We start from the raw sequence: 16,833 nt of genomic DNA, 5'->3' as shown, positions 1-16,833 counted from the left end.
TAGGACAGGCTAGGTCGAAAACAGTGAGGGACCGCTCAATGTGGAAAATATTTGAGGGAGACCATCCTGAAAGCCAACAAATACCGATGTTAATAGTTATAGTAATTATTGAGAAAATCTTTGAAAAAATGATTCTTTCACAAAAATATTCATTTGTTTTGGCGGGTATTTTGATATTCGTTATAATAACAACATTCATATTATTTATTCAAACAAAACAATGCTAATAACTATATTTACATGCTTCATCATACAGGCGCGTAGATGGTACATTGTACATTCTCCGCGCATCTAGGACCCATGGGCCAATTGTTTTGACACCATAGGGCACAAAGATGTAAGACTGACTGAGACAGACATATTTGCGACGTCTTCGGGAATGGAAGCAGCAGCCCCAGCACCAACTGACATAACTTGAACATGAAAAGGAGCCAGTGTGTGTCGACGCAAGTCACGTCAAACACAAAAAAATCGTCACCTTTTTGCTCTTAATGGTGATTTTCATTATTATCACACTAGAAATAAGGGATTGCTTGTAACTAACTCTAGTGGGCTTCATAAGATACAGAATAGCTTTAAGGGTAAATGTATTCACTTTTATAATAAATTCCCAGCCACTGTTCAGGCATTATCTATAAATAAATTGAAATGTTTTATTAAAACAAGGCTCTGTCGTAAATCCTACTACTCCACAACTGAATATCTAAGTGATCGGACAGCCTGGGACTAGATTACGATTATTTTATAGCAATAGCAATGACAGTACAATATTGTATAGTTTATTAAAAAGAGCGCAAAAAAAGAATGCTGGAAGGGTTTCTTGCGCCGCTTCTTCTCTCTCAGAGCGCCATTTGTTTCCAAAGTGGTAGTAGTATCTAGTACATTAGATATGACTATCAAAAAGAATTGTAAAGGAATCAATTTTGAGAAAATAAATGCATTTTATGCCTTTTAATAAAAACGATTGCTTAGTGAATTTATTGAAGGTAGAACCTTATATTGAATTTAATGCAATATTTTGCGGCGGCTGCTAAACTATTATTCAATAAACTTCACGACGCTTTGATCGACGATAAATATGCTGCTGTAATATAGTTTACACGAAGGAAATTTGTAGCTTCTTTTAAAATAAACTTTAATTTCCTTGAGAGCTTCAGCTTTGAGGTTTATTTTTACTATTTTGCAATGTCGTTACATTAGTTCTGCTTCTTATAAGAAATGTTGAATGAAATTCACGTGTATTTTATCAGCAATAAACCTTGTTATTGAGGCAAACAAAATAATAAAAGAAATATTCTGATCAGTCAAGCTACTTCTGACTTTTAGCAAGACTAGCGAGTAGCTATAAACAAATATTATTATATATTTATTTGTCTTCTTGGGAAACTTGGGAAAAAGCGTCAAACTTGGGAGGCTGTGTGGTAAAATTTCTTGAATCTCGTCAAAATGGTTCCATCTTGATGTTCCAGGTATCAAATGAGACTTGACATCTTTTGTCTCAAGGTGCGAGCGGAGTTGTAGTGCCGCTCAGAATTTTAGCGTTTTTTAATAATCTTGAGCGGCACTCCAATTCCACGTACATTATTAGGATAGAAAAAGGGTTCTAGCCCGTAAAGCCGTATTCGTTATTTAATAATTAATTGTCGAAGCCATTGTTGCAAGATTTTTACAATACTGTTCTTTCTACAAACGTAGAATAGCACGAGGAATAAATAATTTTAAGGATTTTTGCTTTGTTAGGCCAAAGAAGTATAACTTCTTACGTACACACAGTACAGTCGTATAGAAGTAATTTCCGAAGCAGTAGTAGTATCTAGTATATTAGAAATTATATCAAAAATAATTGTAAAGGAATCACTTTTTTTTATCTTATCAATACTACAGCTTTACCATAGCGTTTTAACTTTTATAGTTCTACATAGTTTGCATCTTATTGTCACTATTTATTAAATACCCCCCCGTATTGAGACTTGTCGTTAGTAGGAGTAGAATTAATTGTGCTGCTTTCGTATTGGTCAATACTGTTACAATACAATTGCTTTTAATAAACAAACAAGAATGGTTTTTGCTATTTAATTTATCCTTTTCTGCAGTGAAGCAAAAAGTGGGACGCTTTGATTGATTGCGACGGATTGCATTGCACTTTAAAGGGTGTGTGTCAGTGTTATTGCCATGTTAAAGTCGAATTATCACAATATGCTATGCTTTAGATGATTTTCATATGAAAACTAGCTGACCCAGCAAACGTTGTATTGATTTATTAAAAGAAATTCAATAATTAAAATATTTGGGGAATAAAAAAAAGATGACGTCGACATCGATATCGTATTGTGGATGGAACAGAATAATATAAAAATCGTGATTAAAAGACAGGGGTTGATCGTAGAAGGGTAACAATTTGAAGTTGTGTGCATTTTTTATCATACTAAAATAAAAATAAATTTTGAAAAAAATTAAAAAATATATTTAGTGGTGGGTGACCCTTATCATTTAAGGGTATGAAAAATCGATGTTGGTCGATTCTCAGACCTACGCGATATACACACAAATTTTCAAACAAATTGATTCAGCCGTTTTGGAGGAGTTTGGTAAAAACACCGGGACACGAGAATTTTATATATGAGTCCGCCTAACAAAAGCTGCAATAATGCTCATTCCGTAATAGAATGTTCTCTTGAATGATCGAAACCTACATTTAATACTTCCGCTAACTAAAGAAACGTGTAAATCCTACGTAAAACTAATGCGGCATAAAAAGTACTACTGAACGCTGGGTAAATCGTAAACCATATTCTATATGAAACCAAGAAAAGCATAAAAGCGATCTTAAAACGTTGTTCCGTTCATATTATGTGGTGCTTGTAAAAGAATGGCCACTGCATTGCGTGTGGCTACGACATAATGGGATATTTCCACTGAGTGACGACCGGATGAAGATGTTGCGCCTCAATGGATACGCGCAGGCGATTATTACAATTTTTGATATTTTATTTCTTGTGGAGTAGTAAGGAAAAGTTTATGAGAGTCATTTTATTTACGGTGTATGTACAGCGACCCCTTTTATCGTATACGTTAAACCAGTCGAAACTAAGTGAAGTAGAAATAGTTCTGTTGAAACGGTTATTTATGACGCATGACTTGCTTTCATGACAGCATGTCCCAAGGGACTTCATTTCAGGGTTGAAGCCTTTGAAATTGAAAAAAAAATGAAAGTGAAAACAATATAGGAGGATGAAACCCATTGGAAAAGGAAGAGAATATAACAAAAATGAAAGGAAAATTAATTAATGGGTGATCTAAGGTCCGTAAGTGCGGGGGGTGGGTGTTTCACATATAACCTCATTTTGTGAGAAATCAATTAATAAATTTTTTCTTTTTTTTTAAATGCCCTTTTTTTTCTATCCATTATTCATATTATTTTTAGCCCACCAATACTTAAATAGGTCACATTGAATGATTTTATGAAATTCTTTTAAAATCTCAATATTTCCATATCAATCGAGGTTTTTAATTGAGGCCCTGCACATTAATTAAAAATGTGTTATATAAGCAAAACATATTTTCTCATTGTTGAACATCGTGCAAGAACCGCTACAATCTCATAGCTTATACTCCACTAAACAAACGGTGGGAAGAATAGCAAATTGCATTACTCTTGATAACATAGGGTGACGGACGGTCATTGCTTCAACTATCTTCGATTTGCATCGGGATGACCTATTTTTACTGCTCCGTGAACCTAATATGTTGCACAATCTTACTTCGAATAAATTGCTTCACGTTGATTCTTGCGCAACCGCCTAAAAGCAGTTTGACACAAGCATTTGTACTATGTTTATAAAGGAATAACCAGCCTAGCGAAACTCTTTAAGAAAAATCGAAACGGTCGATTGTATGAAAAACGGAGGTTTTGAGCAATTGGTCGCTTCCAAACTTAGCCGGATTATACTTAGTCGCCATATTGTTATTACTATTTCAAACCTAATATGTCAAATCTCACTGCACGTTTTATACTAAACTAAATAACAATTTTTACGTAACTTATTCTTATTACGTAGTATTTACATAATCTTCGGAATAACATTAACGATACTTATATGTTATTGTAATAATTTTGAATGGATATATTTGGTAAATTGACACGAGCTAACTATACTCGAACAAGCGTGACTCTTATTCAAAACACAAAAAATACTCAACGTGCTTAAAGGAGTTTTTACTTCAGAAAAAATATCTTCGTAATAATTCAATTAATCCAGAATGTCTTTATTACAACTAGAGGTAGATATACGTCGTGTATGTATGTGTACATATGCAGCAGCCCCCATACCAAATGACGTAACATGGACTTGAGAAGGAGCCAGAGTGTCGACGAGAGTTACATCCCATACCAGCGCCCTTTCCCGGGTCATTCTAATATTGTTATACGTTTTAGCATTCTGTATTTCTTCTCCATGTAAACTTTTACTATGCCTAAGCCTACACTCTTTCGTGACCGCAATGTGGATAAAAAGGGATACAACGTTTTTCTTCACAAGAGAGTGCTTCAATAAAATGCTTGCTATCGCGAAAAGTGGGGAAAAGTACAGAAATATCTTTTCATTGGTGAAAAAATATTTACAATTGAAGAAGACTACAACAAGCAAAATGACGATGTAGGTGGTTAAGGAATCGAAGAAGCTTTGCAAGTAGTCGGAAGAGTGCAACGTGATCATCATCCTGCGTCAGTCATGGTTTGGTGGGGGGTGATTTTTATTTATGACAATAAGAGACGAGACGAGCAGGACGTTCAGCTGATGGTAATTGCTATGCCCTGCCCATTACAATGCAGTGGCGCACAGGATTCTTGAAAAACCCAAAAATTCTGAGCAGCCCTACAATTGTGCTCGTCTCCTTGACACATAAGGTGTTAAGTCTCGTTTGCCCAGTAATTTCAGTAGCAGTGGCGCCCTTCAAACCGCCTTAATATTTACAACACGCCTTGTTTTTTTTTACAATACGCTCCAGTGCACAAGTGAACATGGCAAACGTTTCCACCGTCCTGTCCGGTAAAACAGCCCTCAAAAAACTGCCAATATCTACGTATCCCTAGACAAAAACACCAGAGAGAATATTGTACCGGGGGAATTATTAATTGCTCTTGGTTCCTAGAGCGCTTAAACAAAGCGCAACGCTTTCGAAGATAAAATATATTAGTATTTATTTGGCTTTAGCTAGTGGCAGCCATTTTTGTTTAGCATACAACGGGAACATAATTTAGTGAAATTTTTTTTTAGAGAAAATTAAATAGTTTTAAGGAATCATAAAATCATATTATTATAACATGTCCACTGTAGTAAAAATAGTACAAATAATTCAATTACAATATTTTTTAATTTGACGCGTTTTGCAAAATAGTCACAATTTCTCGTACAACTCTGAAAGTGCGGCGATATCACAGCACGAATCTATCATAAGTCACGATTTTTGTTTACAATAACCAAGCTTGTTTATCAAGCAACCCGTGACATAAACCGCATATTTATACCTCGACTATTGTAAACACGTTTTAAGTGGCCGGCGCCGGGTTTGGCGCCAAAACAGTGTTGGCATATCAGAGGAACTTTTGTATTTCTGGTTTTTATAATTGATGATTCATATCATGATATCAAGCTTCGTTAACGTCCACTGTAGCATGCCAAAAGTGTAAAGTAATAATAATCAATTTAGTGACACACGTCCAATAATTTACCATGTATTTTAAACATAAAGGATATAAATATTTCAATATCATTTAATTGTGCGTTTTTCTAAAAATAAAAATATACAGTTGTACCAGCACAATGGCACAATACAAAGCATTGAGTACACAGTATGTTATCTTGTCAAAATCAGATAGAAAGTTCGGCAATTCTATGAAAGAAAGAATCATATTTCGCAGCAAATCATACCGCACGTACAATTTTGTCCCACAAAAGATCCCGAGTGAGAGGTAATAAAATATTTGTAATAGACCACTCTTAAGGCGAAGCTTTTTGCGCGCCCAGATAAATGTGGGCCTTCAGCCTACGGTTCGGAACCGATTTTTCGCACACATAAAGATTTTGGAGAGGTCAACTTAAATTGGTGTCGTTTATCAACATATGAGTGCTGATGACGGGTTTAACGTTCCTCTTTTGTGATTTAAAATAATTATGAAAAGCTTTGCAAAATGTTTTGCTTTCGCGGGCACGTGTTTATGAATTTGTTTAATGGTGCTGAAATTGTTTGGCTCTTTTTCAGTATTGTTTCAATGGGGCTGTTGCGAAAATTTTATTATTGTACTAATATGGCTTTCGTATTTTTTGGCTGGTTTGTTAATAAAGGGTTATTGGCACAACGCTGGCTTTTCAATTGCGTTGAAATAATACACAGTATGAAAATCTTTTTTTTTTTCTATGTTTTAATGGAGTTTTGCTATGACACTGTTAAAGCTTAAACTTACTATACGTTTTATAATACAATTTACATTAGAAGACAACATTAATATTAGAAAAAAAAATAAGTGTGAGTCGAACTCTTTAAATACTTTTGTGAAAGAATATCTTATTGTTTGTCAAAAAGATACCTAGATAAAAAACATTACGATTTTCAATCAAAATTCTATCTATCTATCTAACTATAGCGGTTTATGAGATACAAACGAACGGATATCTGAAACTAAGTGAGGGGGTTCTGTTGGTTACCCTGTTCGGAACACTTAGAGTTTCATCTGTAGAATACATAAAGTAAAAAAAAGGAAATCATTCATGTATGTCTGAAGATAGTGGTACTTAGACTAGCATACAAATAAAATTGAGTCGTCTGCTTGTATATATCAAATTAGCAGCCTTACTAGGAAAATTATGATATAAATGTAAATAATTACTAAAATAACTTTTATTTATATTAAGTATGTGAACCACATTAATTTTTTATCTCATATTAAAAGAGATATTTGTAGATACTTGTCATTTATACTGGATAAATCCAAAAACAGATTAACACATTGAAACAAAATAGTTTTATTATTTAATAATTATGATTTAATAAGTCGGAAGTGCTAACCCTGACTGCTCTACCGGCACTCGCGTAGTGATCGCCGGCAAGTGTCGTTTGCTCTCACCGCACCGCTTCTTTCCACTTGTTTCGCCTACTTATCGCTAAAATGTTCTACTTATACACTTTTTACTTACTTTGACGTTACCACTTGGCACTTTTTGGTCAATAATAACAATTAGTTTTTTTTATGAAATAAAGGACGAGACGAGCAGGACGTTGAGCTGATGGTAATTGATACGCCCTGCCCATTACAATGCAATGATCGAAACGCTCAAGATTCTTGAAAAACCCTAAAAATTCTGAGCGGCACTATAATCGCGCTCGTCACCTTGAGACATATGATGTTAAGTCTCATTTAACAATTTATATAATGACTATGAATGTTTGTTTACGAATCATGGATGTTTATAAGTATTTATGTATGTGTAAGTAAGTATATCGTTGCCTTGTACCCATAGTACAGGCTATGCCAAGTTTGGTGCAAGATAATTTGTGTAAAAGTGTGTCAATATTTATTATTATTATTTGCCCAGTAATTTCACAAGCTACAGCGCCCTTCAGTCAGAAACACAGTAATGTTAACACATTAATGCTTTATAGCAGAAGTAGGCGCCGTTGTGGTACCTATAATCTAGCCGGCGTCCTGTGCAAAGGAGCCACTGGGAAATTTAAAAATATGCTTATTAAAAAATGTAGTATAATATAGAGGCTTCCCCTTAAGTGCGTGTATTGCGTAAGAATTGTACGCTTTAATAAGTAATGACTGCATCCTGCGAAATCCTCACTCATATGCAGTACACAGTTGCAGCCAGCACTTCAAGACGGCTTCACACCAGCTAAAGGTAATTCAAACTCATATTGATTCTCGTGTTTTTTTTTACATTAGAGGAGGCAAACAGACACTTGACCTATCTTTATATACCAGTGGGAGTCTCTTTTGCACAGGAAGCAAGCTAGATTATGGGTACCACAACGGCGCCTATTTCTGCCGTGAAGCAGTAATGTGTAAACATTACTGTGTTTCAAATTCTTTGTGAAATTACTGGGCAAATGAGACTGTCTCAAGATTACGACCGCAGTTGTAGTGCTACTCAGAATTTTTGGGATTTTCAAGAATCCATAGCTGCACTGCTTTGTAATGGGCAGGGCGTATCATTTACCATCAGCTGAACGTCTCGCTCGTCTCGTCCCTTATTTTCATAAAATAAAATCTGATAGAAAGGCTAGCCTAATACGATAGAGGTCTCAAAGATAAGTTGCCGGATTTTTAATTATGAGAATGCTCTAATTATGAAAATCCCTAACTGCCGTTCCCAATATATATTTACAGATAGAGATAAATTACTACCTTCTACTGTCAGTTACCAGCAGTCCCAATATACCCGATAAATCATTCTTATCGCCAGTTCACTGTTGCAATTTCAATACAAACTTCTATCGCTAGTAAGCCATACGTCATCCCATTGACAAACAGCGTGTACGGATAAGATGAGTTACCGTTGATAAGTTTATTGGGACAGAGAAGTCAAAGATAGCTACGATTTTTTATATCAAGTAGGCCACAACCGGAGATAGACTGAATATTGGGAATGGCCGTAAGTCGTATCGGATCCGAAATTTGTCCGGAAAATAATTCCAAAACGTGTAATTAATATACTATTTATGAATCGAGAAACGTATTAAGAAAGGAAATTTCAAAAACGAAAACTATAAACAGCACAAAACACAGTACATGTCAAAGGCAGTCAGATAGATCAACCCTTAATCGTAAAATAAAAAAAACTACTTATTAAAAAACAATTTGAGTTCTGTATCCAAATTAGATGTAAAAGATAAATAAGTTATTACAACTTTACTATTTTCATTTAAGTTAAACATAAAAACTACTAATAAACTATTTAAGCTACTAATAAATACTTTCTCGCTACTATTATTATACTGGAGAAAGTGAAACCATAATAATATTTTGCATTAGCGTTTTACCTACTCGGGATTCAAGAGCCAACCTAAACATTATTATATATAATACTAGTGGACCCAACAGACGTTGTTCTGTCGGAAATTTCGGACACACGTCTTTAATTTGAAAAATCGGTCCAGCTGTTAGAAGGAGTCCTCTAAAATACACTATATGGACGGAATTGAGAATCTAAACCAATCTCAAATTCACTGGAACACACAAACAAATCATCAAAATCGGTCCAGCCGTTTAGGAGGTAGTTCAATTGTGAATCAAAATCATTCTCAAATCCACCTGAAGACACACCAATCTCAAATTCACTGCAACACAATAAAAAAATCATCAAAATCGGTCCAGCCGTTTAGGAGGTAGTTCAATTGTGAATCTAAACCATTCTCGAATCCACCTGAATACACACAGAAAGTTTCATTAGAATCGGTCCACCCGTCTAGGAGGAGTTCAGTGACATACACACGCACACAAGAATAATATATATAAAGATATCATGTTCTCCAAGTACTGTTTATCAAAGGTATCGTAGATACAAATTAACTTTAATTATGTCGTGAGTAGTTCTAACTTGGAAGAGTCGGTTGAAAATAGTGCTTTTATGGCAAGAGACACTAAGATGTAGAATATATATTTTAAGTATTAATAGTTTTTTTTTTTGAACATGTTAATATAGTAATATAATTTATTATTTTATTAACATGCAACAAAATGATTATTGAAGTTATACTTCCTTAGGCGCGTTATGAAAAAATTTAAAATGCGCGCGCATCACTGAAACACAAAAGTAACAGGGTGAAGTTGGTTCCAAAAATGTTCTGACGTTTGCGACATTCGTTATTTGATTTTTGGTTTCTACGTCCATTATTAGGACAGGTAACAGGTTCATGCCTGAACAGCTGTATACCTTATTTAATAATTTATTGTCAAAGTCAAAGAATGCAAGATTTTTACAATATTTTTCTTTCTACAAACGTAGAATAGCACGATGAATAAATAATTTTAAGGATTTTTGCTTTGTTAGGCCAAAGAAGTTTAACTTCTTGCGTGCGTACATAAGTACATACAAACTTTTTTTTCTAAGGAAAAAATAGAAATCTATAAAAATATATCAATTTTATAAAACTTTTTTAATTGGATTTTCAACATAAAGTTCATCAATTGCTGTCAATAATATATATAACTGTTTATATTTATAACAGTTATCAAAATATAATCTTGCTATTTTCATCAAATTCCAATACTAGTTGATATATAAAAAAAACTTCTATCCATAAATGGAGAGTCTTTTATTCGGTTTTACTACGAAAAGTACTGAAGCGATAAGAATAACACAAATGTATATTAATTTGTTACCACCATTTGGGGGTCCGATTTTGACCCACTTTAAACGGCCAGATTTCGTTCAAACTTCGTAGATTTATCGCGGGTTGATGACAATCCATTAATTTGGTAAAACTATTCCATTTTTCTATTTTCAAAATGAGATTTTTGTAAAGTTGTATGTTTTTTTCATTGATCGTCGATAAGGCAGGAATTGATGTTCCATTTAAATTACAAACATTATATTTTCAACTAAAGCGTGTTTATTAGTATTTTTAAACTAATTTTATTTTATTTTAGAAGTACCTATATATTCGCAATTCACTCAATGACATTTTTTTACATATGACAATTCATATAATGAGCGGGTAGGTACTTTATTTATGTGGCAAAACTAGCTGACCCGGCAAACGTTGTTTTACCAAATAAATTATTATTAGAGTATGACTGTTTCATGGACATTGCAACATTACTTTATATTTCTAATATATTTTTTTTCTAAAACAAACGTAGCCTAAGTAACTCCTAATTACATCAGCTACCTGCCAATAAAATTTCCATCAAAATCGGTTCAGCAATTTCAGAGATTAGCCGGAACAAACAGACAGACGGACAAAAATTCTAAAAAATGTTATTTTGGCGTAAGTATTTTATTTTATTTCAATATTACAAATTGACACTCCAATTTGTTCATAAAGCAAAATATGAATAATTTTGACGCAATGTTCAAATTCGTGTCAAAACCTAAGTTGCTTGACGTTAAAGAGATTTGACATTATACTACAACGATTACCATTTATTATTACTGGTTACCGAAATAAATAAACTTGAATTTTTTGTCTTTAAAGTTAGATTTATATCGTAACTATTAAAAGACGTGCTATCATACCCACGCTTTGGTTGTAGTTCGACTATACTAAACACAGTAATAATTTTGAGGTCCTAAAAAAAACTTCTCAAAATTTCGAGTAAAAATGTAGCCTTTGTTCACCCAAACTCCTGATCACGTCTTTGCAGGGAACTTTAACAGTGAAAGAGATAGAGACTTATTTCGACTATTTCGTAGTATTAAGTATGAGTGTGTTCTTTGATCATGTGATTCTTTCTTAGATATCTTACAAAATTATAATGGCTATAATAAGTAACTGCGGAACAGAAATGAATACAGACTGTTAATTAATATCCATAAAACAATGCCTTCATTTGTTAAACAAACATCACCACAGCACATGTATTTCAGTTTGCAAATCCAATTTTAAATAAAAAAAAAACTATCACACAAAACTCTTACTAATAAGATTACCTGCATTCTCTGTCTACTTCCAGCGTCGCTGTGGTACCCATAATCTAGCTGGCATCCTGTGCAAAGGAGCCTCCCACTCGTATGCTTACTTATTTAATGATTTATTAAATAAAAAAAAATGAGTCTCATGAGCATCATCTAATCAGCAACATCAACTACAACATGTTCCTTTATTGAATTAGGCGTTATTTTATGGAACTCTCATGCCAGAATATGGCGAATCAACATCTCCTGAGGAAGCCTCGTGGAGGCAAAAAAAGATAAATTTTATCAACATTTTAGATAAAACATGTTCGTTCAGATTTAAAAAAAAACCTAAATTATTATACAAGGATAGTATATGATGCATTTGTTTATAATGTCATTAGTTAATATAATCCTAATAAATATTATATCGATAAAAATATTTGGTTTAATTTATATTTAATTATCGGGTTTTTATATTTTAACTATATTTCGCCAATGTTATGCTGATTTTATGTACCAATTAATACTAATAAAAATTATCATGATAACAGAAAATATATTTGTGACTTTTGTAATCCAGTTTTATTTAAAATTAAGACTCAACAAACTCTTATAATAATACTGTGACCGAAATCGTGGAACATGCCGCAAGCAAACACGATATTTCGAATTTTACAGAACAAACATCCGCCAGCGTTACCTCATTTCATAGAAAACGATATAGTATAAAATTTCATTTAACTAGCGTGTCGCGTGACTGTGTCTGCTGTAAAAAACTTCTATATGCGACATACAAGTGACAGAACGAGTAATTGGCCAATCCTAATTTGATAATTCTCGCAGACTGTTAGAGGGACAGGCCGCCATGTTATTGATGTCAGGTACACACTTCACACAATCGGTACCGTTTGCAAAACCGTTGGATGAATTACCACATTTTTTTTTATTTCTGCTATTGTTTTTTGGTCGACCTTTTTAAGGTTAATAAATCATTGTATTTGTTTGATGTGATTACAAATCATGACATTCAAACAAAGAAGAGGTTTAGGTTTATTCAAGCTCTAGAGGTCGTAGGATCCATAATACGATAATTTATATCTATACAATTTATTTTTACTAGTTTTTATGTAGTATTTGACATTTTAAACACTCTTTTACTTACATTATTTATATATGGATTCAGCACTTTGCAATTTTATTTGGTATATTAATTTATATTACAGCAATTGTAAAATACTCTATTGATTTAAAAGAGTATCCGTTGAGTTTCTTGTATGTTCTTCTCACGAGCTCTACTTCTTCAGAACATAATACGGTAGATTCAGTAATTTCAATTACATATTTAAAATTACTACTCAAAAGCGCTCGGGTGAAGCTAATTTGAATAAATTTTATTTGACTTATAATAATAAAACCACACAATTGGTTTAAAATGAGACACACAATTGGCTTGATTGATTCACGAAATAACAGATTAATATCAGAATAATCATCGGAAGAAAACACAAATGTGTTAAATTATATTACGCTTTACTTAATCATAAAATAAGACCACTCGCCCAAACTAGCTTAAAACCAGTAGTTGAAATTAATGATACAACTTCACCCCTACTCCGCGGTCGGCTATAATGCGACATGCGATATATGGTCGATGAAATTTGAGACGATATAATAAAAGTTTCACTTTAATATTGCATCAGACGAAAGCTTGCTAGAACATTATGCGGGCTAATTGGATACTAGATCGACGCCTTTATCTGCTATCAAGTAGAAATGAGCAAGTGCTATCAAAGAAAGATCACTTGGCGTTGCGTAGAGATGTCGCTTCAATGTGTGTCTTCTACCGCATTTATCACGGGGAGTATTCCGAAGAGCTGTTTCACCTGATTCCTGCAGCAAAATTCAACCTTCGCACCACACGCCACAAATGAGGCTGTAAATGATCATCCCCACCATTTGTGTGATCATCTCCACAGTGTGGTTTTCAAGGAATTTTCTTCGTAGAAGAAACTTTTTCGAAGAAGTAGTGTGAGCTGGCTTGTGCGGTATTTCTGGGACTATATGATATGGGTACCTTCAAACAAACCACGTACACCTTCCTTAAGAGCCGGCAACGCTCCTGTGATTCCTCTGCTCTTGCAAGAGAATGTGGGCAGCGGTGATCATTTAACATCGGGTGACCCGTACGCTGAATGAGACTAAATATGGGATGACCACAGTCGTGGCGCTGATCGGATTATTATAAAGAATGTGTGATTATCGGTATAAAGAAATAAAAAGAAGCTTAAAAAAACATTTATATATAGACGAGCCAGGATCCGCAGCGGGCGCCCCAGAACATAGAGTTTTATCTAAATCTGTCAAACAATGGTATCTAGTTTCAATCAATCAAATTATATTTTTAACCGACTTCAAGAAGGAGGAGGTTCTCAATTCGATCGGTATTTTTTATGTATGCACAGCGATCACGCTAAGATTTATGATCAGATTCACGTAATTTTTCACGGTTGTTCGATGCGGTTTAGATGTCATTTGGTCCCATAAAATTTTTATATAGTTTGGCCCAGTAGTTTTAAATTTATAAACATTTTTTATGAAAATTTTTGTTTACGTGGATAATGAAATTGCTATGTGTACGATTTTTTTAGGAGTTTTCATTCAGGTTGATTATATATTAATATTATTAACTGACACTAAAAAGTAAAAGTAAAAAGACTACCGGCACCGACTATCCAATCCAAAAATATGTAGCACATTCAAATAATAGTATTTTATTAATATTAAAAGTAAGTTTTGCATAAGATGTCTATTAAACTAAATTTTTATTAAGTTTAGAAGTTCCGTTTTTGAAGTCGGTTTTTTTAAACGTAGTTATATTTTATTTATAAAGAAGGCGATTAGTAGCTAGATGAATAACTTAATACATCTTCAAATTACTGATGAGTGTATGTTTCATTCACCCTGAGAATTTAAATTGAGATAAAGATTGTATCTGAAACATACAACTCCACGTCCTGAAATCATACCTTGTATAAGCTTATTTCGCTTCACAATGAGAAACACAAGTACGTACACGTTACCACTTCACAACTTCCAAGCGATTTAACACACTATCTCATCTGCAAAGGGTCTGTATTACAGTGGAAGGTATCTCGTATTTAAGTTAGAACCTCAGGCTGATTCGTCGTTTAATTGAGTTTCAAGTTTTTGCATCGCCAACGAACATTTTCATTATAGTTTGAACAATACAGGAGCTTGTAAGTGACGTCATATATACGGGCTACCTTTCTCGAATGAAGTAAAGAAGATTATAAATTATTAATAGCATTAGTTTATGCGATACAGTTATGTGAATTGTACAATTAGCAAAATAAAATTAAAATAATTTTCACCAAAGTGTAGATTTTATTTTGTCATCCAAATGCTATTTGCAGAACAACGTAATGCTTAACACCTATTGGAGAAAAACATTCACAAGCCTAAATATAATTATTGTAGAAACTTAGCGGAGTTTAAAAAACGATTTTTACTGTAGAGAAAATTAATTTGTATTTTTGAATAGTGCCTCGCTACATTCCGAAATGTATGATATGCTGAATTATAATTTATACACCCAGGCACGATGCCCCGTGCAGGGACTGAGCTCTCAATCTGACATGCAGATAAGTCACGAAATTATACAGTTTATGGACAAGTTATTAAACATTTCAATTATTTTAAGGCTTGCAACAGTTACTTTTAACTCCCTCTTAAGAAAATTGAAAATTTTCAAAAATGCGGGGAGTTATTGGTTTTACCCCGTTTTTCGAAAATCGAGGTTTCATCAGATCTCGATGTTTTAAGGTCCTAGGAAGCTTCCCTGACTATTCCCGAGATGGTGTCTGTGTGTGTTGTGTATGTATGGATGTATGTAAATCTCTCATAACTTTTGAACGGTTCTACCGATATCAACGCGGTTTATTTATTTTCTTAATGGATCACCAACATAACAATCAGCAGTCACAATGTCAATGATTACATTGCATTAATTATAAAATCTTACTTTTCCTACAATTAAAGGTAATCACAGCATGCAATGTTAGCGCCATTCGAAAGGGCTTGACCAAACTTAGATTTTAAATACAATTTGGGCCGGTTGGGACCGGTAGATTTTAAGTAAGTTTTTTTGTAAATTGTAACTTAACATCAAAAAACCACGTCGATCGCCACCAAGCCGGTCAATATAGGTTGATTCGTTCGCGAGTTTTCGTTGACGAAAAAAGGTTTTTTTTTTTTCATAAAAGAGTTTTTTCGATCAATTGAAACTCAAAAATTTTTTATGAGGCTCAAAAAACTGCGTCGAATGCACTAACCGCGTGAAAATCGGTTCATTCATTCAACAGTTATTGCGGGTTGAAAATTCAAAAAATTGTGTTTTACTATACTTTTACCAGACTTTTGAATATCTCTTATTGTATATTGACTATGGTCTCGTTGGTAACGCTCTAAATAAATAAAATAATAATCTTTGTTTGCTTTTATAACAGCCAAATCTAGATTAGATATAAATCTATGTACTTATACTTTTATAAAAGCAATCTTTTTTAATTTGCAAGTCAGCCATATTGGAATACACCTTTTTTGGTTTGGGTTTTATTATAATATATTGTTGTTATAAACGGTAATAGACACACAAAACCTCAGCTGTCACTCATCATTGTAGTTATCGTTAGGTCAGGTATACAAAGAATGCTTAAAACAGAAAATAAAAAAACAACAGCAATTCTTAGTGTTAACGCGGCCACACACTTGCCAATTCTTCTTTACCTGGATCTGAATACACACACTGGTATTCTTGAATTGCGCTCACTAGATCTATCATTTGCTGAGAGACGTATCTTTGTAAACTTATTTCCAAGCAGTATTTTTTAAATCTCTGTAATGGGACGCTTTTGATTGCATTGCATTGCATAAACACGGGAATTTTTGAACTTGTTAAATAGCCCTCGTAGTTAGTCGCGTTCTGATCAGCAACCTCGGCCGTTTGATTCCTTTCCGGGCGTTCTTACCAATGAGCATTGGAAGCGTAATATATTTTATATTTCATGCTTGTCTTCCGGTTTAATTCTATTCTGATTCGTTATAAGTAACAAAGAGGAGAATCGGTAGGTGTGGACCCCGCTTAAAGCTATTACGTAGAAACAAATTGCGCTTTTCAAATATACATTGCAGC

At 33.7% G+C, this 16,833-nt stretch overlaps 2 protein-coding genes across 2 annotated transcripts in view; one reads left to right on the top strand and one right to left on the bottom strand.

Annotated features, from left to right (window-relative positions):
- The window catches only part of LOC126967864 (uncharacterized), a 132,440-nt gene that overhangs the window by 42,763 nt on the left and 72,844 nt on the right, over window positions 1–16,833 (bottom strand). The gene's annotated exons all lie outside the window — the stretch shown is intronic.
- The window catches only part of LOC126967879 (lysozyme), a 39,205-nt gene continuing 34,723 nt past the window's right edge, over window positions 12,352–16,833 (top strand). Inside the window, exon 1 of the mRNA XM_050812574.1 lies at window positions 12,352–12,502. Coding sequence (XP_050668531.1) covers window positions 12,487–12,502 — 16 coding nt within the window. The 5' untranslated portion in view covers window positions 12,352–12,486. The remainder of the gene's footprint in view (window positions 12,503–16,833) is intronic.

Source organism: Leptidea sinapis, chromosome 14, assembly GCF_905404315.1.
Source record: "Leptidea sinapis chromosome 14, ilLepSina1.1, whole genome shotgun sequence".
In the NCBI taxonomy this organism is placed as follows: Eukaryota; Metazoa; Arthropoda; class Insecta; order Lepidoptera; family Pieridae; genus Leptidea; species Leptidea sinapis.
Note: the sequence above shows the minus strand (reverse complement) of the source record. Positions and strands in the feature narration are given on the sequence as shown.